This window comes from Myotis davidii, unplaced genomic scaffold, assembly GCF_000327345.1.
Source record: "Myotis davidii unplaced genomic scaffold, ASM32734v1 scaffold1439, whole genome shotgun sequence".
In the NCBI taxonomy this organism is placed as follows: Eukaryota; Metazoa; Chordata; class Mammalia; order Chiroptera; family Vespertilionidae; genus Myotis; species Myotis davidii.
Window position 1 is genome coordinate 327,798 of NW_006292342.1, and position 13,333 is coordinate 341,130.

General features: G+C 50.6%; 1 protein-coding gene and 1 long non-coding RNA gene across 3 annotated transcripts in view; both read right to left on the bottom strand.

Moving 5' to 3' along the window:
• Positions 1-250: 250 nt before the first annotated feature.
• LOC107183411 lies at positions 251-1,470 on the bottom strand. The gene is made up of 2 exons (XR_001514207.1): positions 1,400-1,470; positions 251-429 (listed from the first exon to the last, which is right to left on the bottom strand). It is a non-coding gene; the product is annotated as an uncharacterized LOC107183411 (long non-coding RNA).
• Positions 1,471-8,129: 6,659 nt separating this feature from the next.
• The window catches only part of S1PR2 (sphingosine-1-phosphate receptor 2), a 7,334-nt gene continuing 2,130 nt past the window's right edge, over positions 8,130-13,333 (bottom strand). For both annotated transcript variants that reach the window (XM_006765747.2, XM_006765746.2), the window contains exon 2: positions 8,130-10,575. In XM_006765747.2, coding sequence (XP_006765810.1) covers positions 9,475-10,533 — 1,059 coding nt within the window. In that variant the 5' untranslated portion in view covers positions 10,534-10,575 and the 3' untranslated portion in view covers positions 8,130-9,474. The remainder of the gene's footprint in view (positions 10,576-13,333) is intronic.

The following is a 13,333-nucleotide window of genomic DNA, read 5'->3' on the forward strand; positions in this document are numbered from 1 at the left end:
AATATATATTTTTAAGGTCAGTAAATTTTAAAAAAATTAAAGAAAGCTTTTAAAATAAGACATCTATATTCTCCATATTTGTGACTTTGAGATAGGCACGTGTTTAACAGGCCACAAAGCACATTAATCAAGGAAAACATTGAGGCTATATTAAAATGAATTTGTTCATTAAAGGTACCCCCTAAAGACAAGCCACACGTAAATGCCGACCAAGCACGCATGTTTACAATACACGCAGGACTCCTCCAAATTAGTAAAAAGACAGACAACTCCTTTTTTACTAAGTAGACAAAAATGCTGAACAGGCATTTCACAAAAGAGGATATCCAAACGGCAAGGACTCATACGGGAAGCTGTTCAACTTCATTAGTCATCAGGGAAATGCAAAGCCTCCATGCAATATCAGCTCCTACCCACACCAGGGTGGCTCTAATGAAAAAAGAAAATTGGCGATTGTTAGCAACAGCAGAACGCTCCTGTGCTGCTGGGGGAGTTGAACACGGCGCAGTTACTTTGGAAAACAAGTTAGCTTTACTTACTAAAGCTAAATATATGCCTGCCCTATGACCCAGCAACTCCACTCCTGGAATGCGTGCTCACACCCACCAAATGATGTACAAAAATGTTCCTAGCCGCTCTCTTCACAACAGCCAATAACTGAAGGCCATGTAGACATCTAACACCAATAGAAACAAGGACAGCTGCCGACTTACACAGTGGAATACGATACCCTGGGGTCACAAACTTTTTCTGTAAGGGGTCAGAGAGTAAATATGTTAGAATTTGTGGGCCATACTGTCTGTCACAACAGCTCAACTCTGCCCTTGTAGAGGGAAAGCCGCCCCAGATGCTTTTGTAAATGAGTGGGCATGGCTGTGTTCAATTTTATTTATTGACACTGAAATTTGAATGTTATTTTCACATGTCAAAACATTGTTTTCTTTGGATTTTTTTCTAATTAAAAATGGAAAAACCATTCTTACCTTCAAGTCCACACAAAAACAGGCCACGGGGTGAATTTGGCCTAGTTTGCGGAACACTAGTATTGAGTATCGAGAACGAGTACTTGACAGCTCCATGCAAAACTATAGACAAATCTCAAAAACAAACAAACATTCGTCTGTGTGCAAGAACGCAGGCATAAAAGAGTACATATCACCTGATTCTGTTTATATAAGTCACCAGCACCCGGTTCTGTTTAGATAAGTCATCACAGTACTTATCCCCACTTCTCTCATGTACATACTTCAACGTTGGGCTTCCTTTCTTCCTTCCAAGACCTTTAGCCCTCCTTCCCCCCCTCAGCCCAGCCCACATCAGCCTGCCTGGGTCCCCACAGGCCATTACAGCCACCGGGCCCTGGAGAAAAACAGGGCTGAGACCTAGGTGAGTCACCCACCTTCTGGCACAGGAAGTAAAAGCACAACAGCGTCTGCTCCTGAACTGCAAGGAAAAGCGTCCGCACCGCACTGAGCAGGGATGAGAAGTGGGCCTGCCCCGGCCATTATATCAGAGACACGGCACGTGAAGCTCCTCCTACCTGGGGAAATAACCACTAATTAACCACCACCGCCTCTCCAAAGGCGATCACCAGGTTATTAACAGTACCTGGCAAAGAGATGTGGCCAGAGTCTCCAATTGGCGCATGGGGGATGTCTCTAGCACAGTGGTTCTCAACCTTGGCTGCACATTAGAATCAACTGGGAATCTTTTTAAAATCCTGATTTTTCTGGGCCTCATCCTCCGGAAATTGTTTCTTTGTTACTTATGTTGTGGCCCCAGGTGATTCTAAGGTGCAGCCAAGGTTGAGAACCACTGCTCTAGAAGTTTCCTCACTCTATCAGCTGTGGCCTAGCCGTCCTGACCCAGCTGACCAGGGGAAAGGAGCCCGAGGGACACATGCTGTTCTTCAAGCTGAGCTCGGCTGACGTTCGGAGCCGGATAGTCTTGGTCATGGGGGACTGTCCTGTGCATTTCAGGGCGACCAGCAACGTGTCTGACCTCTACCCAGGCCGGTAGCACTGCCACCCCCAGGTGGGAAAACCAAGTGTCTCTATAATTGCCAAATGCCCTCTGGAGGTATGGCATCATCCTGGATGAGAATGACTGATTTAGCCACGAGGAAATGAGAAAGCAACGACCTTGTCCTATATTTCCTCGAGGCAGTATCTTCACAGTCCTTTATCAGCCCCCAGACCAGCATTTGTAAGTCATGCATGATTCACATCAGAAGTGGCGCAGAGTAAAAATGCAGAGTCCTGCCCCAGGCTGGGTAGCTCAGTTGGTTAGAGCGGCGACCAATACGCCAGGGTTGTGGGTTTGATTTTGGGGGAAGTACATTTGCCTTGTAGACAAATGAGAAAACTGGCCAGGATGTGAGGATGGGGAGACAGGTTAGAAACCCTTTGAAGACTGCTCATGCAGCGATGGGTCCAGGCAACAGCTGTTCATGGATGATCGGACCGTTAGGGAATGGTTGGAGGTGGGATCGGACTGATGGCCTCTGAACCCCCTGATCAGTCTTAGTCACCAGTAAAAGGGAGAGACATCGAAAGATCATATCCCCCTGCTGGAAGTTTCCAGCACCACCTGTAAAGAATTGAAGCCAAAAATTTCAATCTCAAATCTGACTTGGGAATGAGAAACATGACATAAGGGGATGCCATCAGCTAATACCAAATTAGGGAACTCGCCAGGGCAAACAACCTGTTTCTTCAACAGATGAATTACTCAACCTCAGTTAAACAAGGTTAAATAGGTGGTTAAGCCTATTGTTTAACAAGGGAAGGCTGTTAAACAATACTTAAGAAATCCAATAACTAATGTATGTGAGGACCTTATGTGAATTCGAATTCAAATAAATAAAATGTTAAGAAAACAGTGGTTAGATGATCATGATTGTAGGAGGTTTATCATATAAGGGTAAGATTGAAATGAGAATTTGAAGGAATGTAAACTTCAATAAACATTGAAGAAGAGAAAAATGTCTGAAAACGTATGTTAAATATACTGGATTGTGAATAAATTTGGGAAAGCAAAATAGATTGTATTAAAAAATAATAAAAGGTACATCTATAAAAAAAGGAAAACAGACAGATGGGGAAATTTTAACACTGATTGATACTTTTTTTAAAAAATGTTTATTGACTTCAGAGAGGAAGGGAGAGGGAGAGCTAGAAACACCAATGATGAGAGAGAATTATTTATCAGCTGCCTCCTGCACCCCCCGCCCCTCGCCCCGACTTGGGATCAAGCCCGAAACCCGGGAGTATGCTCTTGACCAGAATTGAACCGGGAACTCTTCAGTCCACAGGCTGATGCTCTATCCACTGAGCCAAACCAGCTAGGGCTGACTGATACTTTTTTTTAATTTTTTTAAAAAAATATATTTTATTGATTTTTTACAGAGAGGAAGGGAGTGAGATAGAGAGTTAGAAACATCGAGAGAGAGAAACATTGATCAGCTGCCTCCTGCACATCTCCTACTGGGGATGTGCCCGCAACCAAGGTACATGCCCTTGACCGGAATCGAACCTGGGACCCTTCAGTCCGCAAGCTGACGCTCTATCCACTGAGCCAAACCGGTTTCGGCCTGACTGATATTTTTGATAAGTATAATCATGGTGTTGTGTTTAAGTTGAAAAAATAGGTATTATTTTCTTTTGAAGATAAAAAGTGGCATATCTACAAATAAAATGATGTGACGTCCTCCTATTTTCCTAAAGATATCCAGTGAGTAATAATTGATTCAGACAAGAATGGCTGCTAAAGGAGTAAAAGTTTGATGAGTAACAGGCTATTTACAGAGTCTCCAAGTACCACCCTACAAGACAGGTAATCATTGCAAAGGGGGTAATGGTAACTTTAAAGTGGAGAAACTTGTGATCAAAGTGATCAAACCAAGTGATCGAAGTTAGCATGGCTGGTAGTGAGGCCAATTGAGAAAAACACATTACTTCTGTGATATTTTTGCCAAAAAAATGCATAGCCTGAATGTAATCATGAGGAAATACCAGACAAATCCAAGTTGAAGGGCATTCTATCGAGTAACGGGCCTATATTTTTCTAAAATGTCAAGTTCAGCTGAAACCGGTTTGGCTCAGTGGATAGAGCGTCGGCCTGTGGACTGAGGGGTCCCAGGTTCGATTCCGGTCAAGGGCATGTACCTTGGTTGTGGGCACATCCCCAGTGGGGGTTGTGCAGGAGGCAGCTGATCGATGTTTCTCTTTCATCGATGTAAAATGTCAAGTTCACAAAAGATAGAGGTTCAGAAACTATCCTTTATTTATTTATTTTGATTTTTAAAAATTGACTTTTAGAGAGAGAGGGAGAGGGAGAGGAACATCGATGGGCCACCTCCCCCACCCCCCCACCCCCACCCTACTGGGGATCAAGCCCACACCTGGGCATGTGCTCCAACCTTCAACCTTTCAGTGCACAGGTCAACGCCTAACTGATTGAAGAGACTGAAAAGATAAATGAATTCAACAAGTGCTCTGGGATTTTCTTCTGCTATAAAGGTCAGTAATGGGACACTTGGTGAAATCTGGTAAAGGTTTGTAGATTTTCCTGATTTTGGTAATTTTACTGAGGTTAGGAGAATGCCTTGTTCTTAGGAAACAAAGTATTTAGGTGGATAGATGGATGGTAGATGATAAATAAACAGATAGACTTAGGTAGATGGATGGGTGGACGGGTGGACAGGCAGACAGATGGGAGCCTGGATGTTAATAAGTAGGCATCTGTCCTTCTTACCCAGACCAATTCCCTCTGAAACTCTTTTATATGAGAAATCCATTTCTCTCCCCTGACTTCCCGCAAGCCTGAGAGTCCATTTATTTGATGAACGTGGATGAAGTTTCCAGCCAAGGGTCAGGCACGCATTTCTTTTAAATTACTAATATTTTATTTTCTATTTGCAGCTGAGTCTAATATATTTTTTTAATTATTATATTTTTAAAATATATTTTTATTAATTTCGGAGAGGGAGAGATAGAAATATAAATGATAAGAGAGGATCATTGATTGGCTGCCTCCTGCACACCCCACACTAGAGATCGAACCTGCAACCCGGGCATGTGCCCTGACCAGGAATCGAACTGTGACCTTCTGGTTCATAGGTCAATGCTCAACCACTGAGCCATGCCGGCCAGGCACTGGGCTTAATCTTGATATCATTATTAAAAGAAATATTCCAAAATTATGCAGTGACATGTGGAAGCTACCATGTCATTCATAACAATGATACGGTGAGACTTAAGAATTTTTGTTGACTTGGTGGTATAATGCCAGGAGAGTTCAGCTGCCTGGACGCTGCAGAAACCAGAGGTGCACACTGTGGAGTTGCTAATGGCAATCATGGCTATTTACATTTAAATTAATTAAAGTTAACATTTAGTCCCTGCATCACACTGGCCAAATTTCAAGTGCTAAATAGCCCAGAAGTGGGCAGGCTAATATGGCCTAGTTCCATCAATGCAAGAAATTCTATTGAGATTTTGGAGTCTGGAACCTTCTTAGACTGCGGTCCCAAGATGATCCCTGGAGGTGTTTGGTGAAAAACAGGCGTTGCTGGGGTCACTTCAGATTTATTCAAATCAGAGTCTCTCACTGCAACGCCTAACCTAAAGTCTGCATGTTAACAGGTTCTTCCAGATGATTCTGATGCTTCCTAATATCCAACAGGCATTAGGGGAAGGAGGTGAAAGTCATCTTGCCTCCCTGTAGGTTGGTCTCTCCCATTCTGGGCTCCAAGATTTGAGAGATATGAGTAAAGTGGATCTTCAGGATACTGAGGAGGATCAGATGTGATTGCCATTTTCAATCAAGGCCTGCCTGGGTTCAAATCCCGACACTTCCACTCACATGCTACATGACCTTGGGCAGTTCACCTGCTCCCTCTGCGCCTCAGTTTCCTTAACCTGTTAGAGTGCTGATGCGAGTACCACTTACTGAAATGACCATCATTTGCGTTTGCTTTCATTTATTTCACAAACATTTATTGAGCACCTGCTGTATGCTAGTCACTGTTCTGGAACCAAACAGTGAAGACAGAAACCAACCCTGCTGTCATAGAACTAGCATTCTAAAGGGGAGATAAAAAATAAACAGGATGAAGCAAGATGTGTTCCAGGTTAAAAGAGTAGCAAGAGAGGCAGATAGGAAAAGAAACTAGCCCTAGCTGGTTTGGCTCAATGAATAGAGCGTCGACGACCTGTGGACTGAAGGGTCCCAGCTTTGATTCTGGTCAAGGGCACATGCCAGGGTTGTGGGCTCGATCCCCAGTGGGGGGCGTACAGGAGGCAGCTGATCAATGATTCTCTCTCATTATTAATGTTTCTAGCTCTCTCTCCTTCTCTCTCTGAAATCAATAAAAATATATTTAAAAAAAAACCAAGCCGAAGCCGGTTTGGCTCAGTGGATAGAGCGTCGGCCTGCGGACTGAAGGGTCCCAGGTTAGATTCCGGTGAAGGGCATGTACCTGGGTTGTGGGCACATCACCAGTGGGAGATGTGCAGGAGGCAGCTGGTCGATGTTTCTCTCTCATCGATGTTTCTAACTCTCTATCTCTCTCCCTTCCTCTCTGTAAAAAATCAATAAAATATATTTTACAACAAAACTCATGTATGGTGAGGCCAGAGGCCTCACCCAGGGTATGATATTTGAATATAGATCTGGAGGCGAGAAGAGTCACAAGGATGTCTGGGGACAGTCATTCCAGGCAGAGGGAACAGCAGGTGCAAAGGCCCTGTGGTGGGGAGCCAAGTGTTGCTTAACATGCTAGAGACACAGTGGTGAAGAAGACTGATGCAATCTTATCTTCAAGGTTCTCATATTTTAATGGGGGAAGACCGGTAAATTGTTATATAAAATACTGCCAGGTGATGGGCTAGATGGGGAAGGGCAGGCTTCTACAAGGAGGTGGCATTTGAGCAAAGACCTGAAGGAGGAGACGGTGGAAGCATGGAAGTATTTGGGGGAAATTTATTGATTCTTGCCTGACCTCTGCCTCTTCCTCCCAAACTCAACTAGGCCTCAGATTTGCAGAGGTTGTGTCTGCACTGCTGGCGGGAGGGGAATTCCAATGGGGGCGCAGGCCTTTCGGCCTCTGGCTGCTGCCTGCCTCACTCCTGTCTCACTGACCGCCCTGGTATTTGTGCTGGCGTCGCTGGGCGAGGCTTCAGCTTGGGCTCTGTGTTCCCCATCAACGGGCAGCTCTTCAAAGGAGCCACAGGGCCCTGTGCTTCTGGGCAAAGGAGTGGGGTGTCACCCTGGAGCTGAGCTGGGTACCCACCCTCCAGCTGTGTTCCATCTGGGCTTCTCCTGGTTCCGTGCATGGCAAAGAGGGGGTTGAGGTGGATCAGATGTGACTGCCATTTTCAATCAGGGACTACCAGGATGAGAGCTGGCAGCATCTCAAGTCAGCCCACCTGAGCTCAAATCCAGACAGGGGCTGCTCCAACGGGCTGTGTGACCTGAGCAGATCACTTCTCTAAACCCACGTCTCCATCAAAGGAGTCCTGCTGAGTCACATCTACCTGCCTGGAAAGTGCTTAGTCAGCCATATCTCTGGGGAATGCTGATCTCTGGAGGACCCTGTGGGCCACTGGGCCCCAAGATAATGTCTCCAGCTCCCAGGGAGAGACATGTACTTGGGTTGGAGAAAGGGGTCCCCACCAGCCGCCAGACCAGCCGTGGGCCGGATCCAGGCCGTTTCAAATGAATAAAACTAAAGAAAGAAAAAAAAGACCGTACCCTTTTATGTAATGATGTTTACTTTGAATTTATATTAGTTCACACAAACACTCAATCCATGCTTTTGTTCCGGCCCTCCGGTCCAGTTTAAGAACCCATTGTGGCCCTCGAGTCAAAAAGTTTGCCCACCCCTGCACCAGAACCTTCTTTGTAGGAAAAGAGGAAGGCCCTGGACAACTGTCCTGGGGAAATGCCAGCGTTGACCCTGTTTTCTCAGAAGCCGCTGCGACCCTGGTCTGGGACACGAAATGGGAAGACTGGCAAAGGGTGGTGAGTTGCCGGGGCAGCAGCCACCCTCCCCCATCCCATCCACCCCCAGCCACAGAGCGATAATGGGGGGGCTACCACCGTAAACCTGAAAAGACAAACAGGCATCAGAAAGAGAAATTGAACCGTTTATTGGCCTGGGCCTGGTCTCAGACATGGGGCGTGGGGGCATCTGGGGAGCTGAATAAGGGGAGACAAGCCCCCAACTGGCTCCTTGCCCCCCAACAGACCCTCCCAACCTTTGCATTCACAAGAAGTCATTTTGAGGCATGAGGTTTCCATCCCCAGGTGAGCTGCAGCCCAACTCTCACGTGGGGGCATGGGCCAGCGATTACGAAGGGGTCTGTGTGGGGCCGGACCCCTCTTTGGCAGCTTCAACACAGACACAAGGAGACAGAATAGCATTCATTCTGGGGAAACATGGGCATAGGTCGCAGACATCACACACGCACACACGAGGACACGCACAGACACGGAGAGACACATAAATATGTTCGTACCGCAATGACCCTTGTCTCTATCCACAGGATTTAGCAAAGTCCTTCTGGAGCAGGTTGGGGGAGAGCCCCCACAAATGTCCTGGGCACTCCCACCCCCTGCTCCATTCACTACAACCTGAAAGGAGGCACAGTGGACTCAAGCTGCCCTGCCTTAGGAGAGCTGGTACCTCAGTGGGGGCTGGCGGTGGGAGTAGCCTGGGGCTGGTTGTTTTGGGGGGAAAGGTGGAAGGGTCCTGGGCTAACAGCTCCCCGAGAACTTTCTCAGGTTCCATGCTGAGCCCTCCTCAGCTCCCCAGACAGCTTTTTCCAGCCCTTGGTGATTATTTCTCTGTGCCCCAAACAGTACAACTGGCCGATGAGGTCTGAGAATGGGGTTCAGGCCCCCCCATCCGTGGTTTCCTGGCATCTCGTGGAGTAAGAGGAAAGGGAAGAAGTGGCCAAAGTACCAGCTGGTGAAATTTGGGGAAGCTGTGGATTTGGGCTTGGGGAACTATTAGCTGGGGCTGCCCAGACAGTAAGGGAGGAGGCCTCCAGCCCCTGGGGCACTGGTTCCAGGGAAGGGGCCTGAGGTTGCCAGGAGGCGGCAAGGTGGAGGGTCAGACAGTTGTGCAATGAAATCCTTTGTACCACGTTGTAAATTGCTCCTGCCCTGAGTTCCTCTTGAGTGCCTGCCTGCTGTCACCCAGGCCCTTTGCAGGTAACCTCAGACCTCCCCGGAGCCAGTTCTGAAGGGGTCACGCCAGTCACCGCCCTGGCCTCCAGGCCTCTGCAGCAGCTCTTTCCTCCAACGGGTCAGTGCCTCCGCTGGCCATCCCAGGTATGAGATATTTTCAATATCACCCAGGTCCGTGGAGTGGGCCACCTTGCTTGGCAGCCCCACAGCTGTCTGAGGTTATGCGGCACCTCTCCAGGGAGCCCTCTGCCATGGCCTGGTTGTCAGCCCACATGTCTCTCACACCACTGTGTTGCCCTCCAGCATCGTAGGCGACGTGGGCATGTGGGTGCCCCTCTCCAGTGAGCTAGAGCTACGGAGGGGCAGGAGGCGGTGGTGTGGGGTCCCACCCCGCCGTCCTTGCACCCCCGCCACCTTCCGGCAGCACTGCAGGGGCCGCAGCACCTCCCGCCGCAGGTCCCGGCTACGCCACGTGTAGATGACAGGGTTGAGCAGCGAGTTGAGGGTGGCAAAAGCAAAAAAGTAGTGGGCCTTGTAGAGGATAGGGCAGGAGCGCACGGGACAGGCGTAGTCCAGGAGGAGGATGCTAAAGGCAGGCAGCCAGCACACAATGAAGACCCCTAGCACGATGGTGACTGTCTTGAGAAGGGCCAGCGTCTGTGGGCCAGCTACCTCGGCCTGACTGGAGCGGACCACGCAGTAGATGCGGACATACAGAACGACGATGGCCGACAGGATGACGGAGAAGATGGTGACGACGCAGAGCACGTAGTCTTTGGTGTAGAGCGGCAAAACGGTGGAACAGGTCTCGAGGTGATCCAGGCAGTTCCAACCGAGGATGGGCAGGCCCCCGAGAACCAGCGAGATGAGCCAGGAGGCCCCGATCAGCAGCAGCATGCGGCAGCTCTTGTCACTGCCGTAGACCTTGACTTTGGCAATGGCCACATGGCGCTCAATGGCGATGGCCAGGAGGCTGAAGACAGAGGCAGAGAGTGTGATGAAAGCAGAGCCCTCGCGGGCAAACCACTGCACGGGGGTCAGGTGCACGGTGACAGAGCCCGAGAGCAAGGTATTGGCGATGAAGGCCACGCCCGCCAGCAGGTCCGAGGCGGCCAGGTTGCCCAGGAACAGGTACATGGCTGAGTGGAACTTGCTGTTTCGGGCGACGGCGATGAGCACCAGCATGTTCTCCACCACGATGGCACAGCAGAGGATGATGATGAGGACCAAGGCCACCTGGCGGGACAGTGTCTGCGGGACGTCGAGCGTCTCCTTGGTGTAGTTATAGTGCTCCAGGACCTTGGTGGGGCTCAGGTACTCCGAGTACAGGCTGCCCATGGTGGGGCTCAGTGGCCGGCCGAGGCCATGGAGCTGTCAGAGCTGCAGAGAGAAGAGACGGATAGACAGGTCAGTGGTGCGGACGCTGCCTGGGCTCTGACGCTGGACGTCTAAGGGGTTGAGTCCCAGGGCCATCCCTCCTCACTGAGTGGCCACCTAAAGTCAAAATGACCACGATCCCTGCTTTACAGATGGGAAACCCAGAGAATCAACTCACTTTGCCAAAGTCTCAAAGTTAGTAAGTGGCAGAGCCAGAGCGACTAGCTCCAAAGCCTCCAGAGCAGCGGTCCTCAACCTGTGGGTCGCGGCCCCTTCGGGGGTCGAACGACCCTTTCACAGGGGTCACCTAAGACCATCGGAAAACACATATATAATTACATATTGTTTTTGTGATTAATCATTATGCTTCAATTATGTTCGATCTGTAACAAAGAAAATACATCCTGCATATCAGATATTTACATGACAATTCATAACAGTAGCAAAATTGCAGTTATGAAGTAGCAACAAAAATAATTTTATGGTTGGGGGTCACCACAACATGAGGAACTGTATTAAAGGGTCGCGGCATCAGGAAGGTTGAGAACCGCTGCTCTATAGCCTTTAGGCTACACTGTCTCTCAGAAGCTCCCCCAACGGCATGAAGGACACCAAGTGGACCCCCAGAAGCCTTGGCCGCCTACCCAGAGGTGGAGCTGTGGGCAGGAACCAGAGGGCTCGCCTCTTTTCTCAAATACACCGGAGCCTGGAGCCTCGTGCCACCTGCCAACCTGGGTCAGAAAGATGCTTGGTGCCGACAGCACCATGCCCTGCTCATGACCACCCACGGCCCTAGATTTCAGGCTGGGCGTAAGCCTGGAGGCTGTGGGTGCTCCCAAAATAAGGTCTGGAGGAGAAACCAGGTTAGCCCTGAGGTTCCGGCATCCCAGAGGTCATGTCACCCCAGAAGACAGAGGCCTGGAAGACAATCTAGTGTCAACGCCACACCCGCTCTGACATGCTGTGGGGCCTTGGGCAAGTCAGTGGGCGCGCAGCCTCAGTGTCGTCATCTGCACAACGGGGAGAAGCAAGCCCACTTCACAGGGTGACAGAAAAATCCTGTTGAACGATGCAGGAGGCAGCCTTCCCACATAACAAGCGCGAAATAAATACGATTAGCTCCCTTCTTCCTGCCGCACTCTGCTGGGGACTAGCTGCCCTCCACCCAATCTTTTGGGAGCGGATGCTGACAGAGCCAGCCCAGCAAGATTCCCAACAGCCTGTTCTCATCAGCACCATCCAGCCCTGCCCTTGGACAGAGGGTCCAGAGGGATAGGCAGGGCGCTGGCACCCCCTCCCAGGCAGGATGAAATCCAGATGTGAGGCCCCTAGAACAAACAGGGTGGAGTCCTGGTTCCCCAGTCACATCCGCTGTGGGGAAGGGGGGGAGGGGTGATGGGATGGGGGGAGAGAGACACCGGAGACCAGTCTGGGAGGTCCTGGCTGGGAGGATGGGGCAGCTGTGCTGAAGTCATGTGAGAGGTGAGGGGGCGTGCAGCCCCGCGGGGAGGGGGACGTATTTGTTTCCATGAAAGCCTGAGTCACCCCTTCTCAAGGAAAACCAATCCGTCGGAGGGGGCGGGAAGAGGTGCAGAGAGGATGCAAGGCCGATACCACGGCCAGCCGCCCTCCAGCTTGGGAGGGAGGTGTCTCAGAGGAGGGGTGCAGCCCGCCTTTCACGAGGGGAACCATTTGCTAAAAGGGGGTAGGGGGTGGGGCGCAGGAAGAGCCCTCCCCAGGTCCCCGGAAACATGTCTGCCAAGGCCTGGCAGGGACCACGTGTGCGTCAGGACCCGCCTTCCAGAAAAGGCTGGTTAGGCCGGTTCCCTGTGAGCCCGGGGAGTGAAGGGGGACTTCCGGGGGCGCTGGGCTATCTCTGTCCACCGTCACCGGTGCCCCCGCAGGGAGGTGGCCCGGACCTTGGCCGGACAGAGAAGCAGCTGCTCCCCTTGGGCGAAGGGACATCCGTCCTAGTTTGGGAACAGAGAAGGGCTTGTGTGCATCCCCGGGGCTGCTGCCCTGCCCAGATCGCCACACAGAGGCCCCTTGTTCCTGTACGGGACAGAGCTCTGGCGCCCCGATGCCCTCTGCCCGCCGCAGAGGCCAGAAGCAGGCTTAGCCCTACCAGACCCACGGTTGGGCCAGAAACAGCCCGCACCCTGATTGGCTTACTTTCAATTCCAGGGTATTGGGCTATTCACTCATTGGCCTGAGCTTCCCATCTCCGGCTTCTGATTGGCCCAGTTTGGGAGCGCTCAGCAGCTACCACCACTGAACTGGTCCTTTCCTGGAGGCTGGAACTCACTGCTTTCCGAGGAGAATTAAAACTGTGTGAATGTCCCTGGGGAGGGTTTGAACTGTAGTCTGACCGCCAGGTCATCCTAACCAGACATCCCCAGGCTGCCCTGGCCTACTGGGACCCTCCTGGAGTTTAAAGTTGAGAATCAAAAACCCATCACTGGCCTGGGAAGCACCCTTGCTAGTGGGGCCAGAAGTGCAGGGCGTGTCCTGTGGCTGCCCCCTCCTTCCCTGAAGGAGGGCCACCACCCTCTCTAGTCTGGCGGCCAAGAGAAAGATTTATGGCCACTTCCTGGAGAAATAAGAAATGGGTTCAGCCCTGGCCGGTTTGGCTCAGTGGACAGAGCACTGGCCTGCAGACTAAAGGGTCCCAGGTTCGATTCCAGCCAAGGGCACATGCCTGGGTTGTGGGCTCGGTTCCCAGTGGGGGGTCCTCTGCCAGGTGGCTGTGAACCAAAGGGCC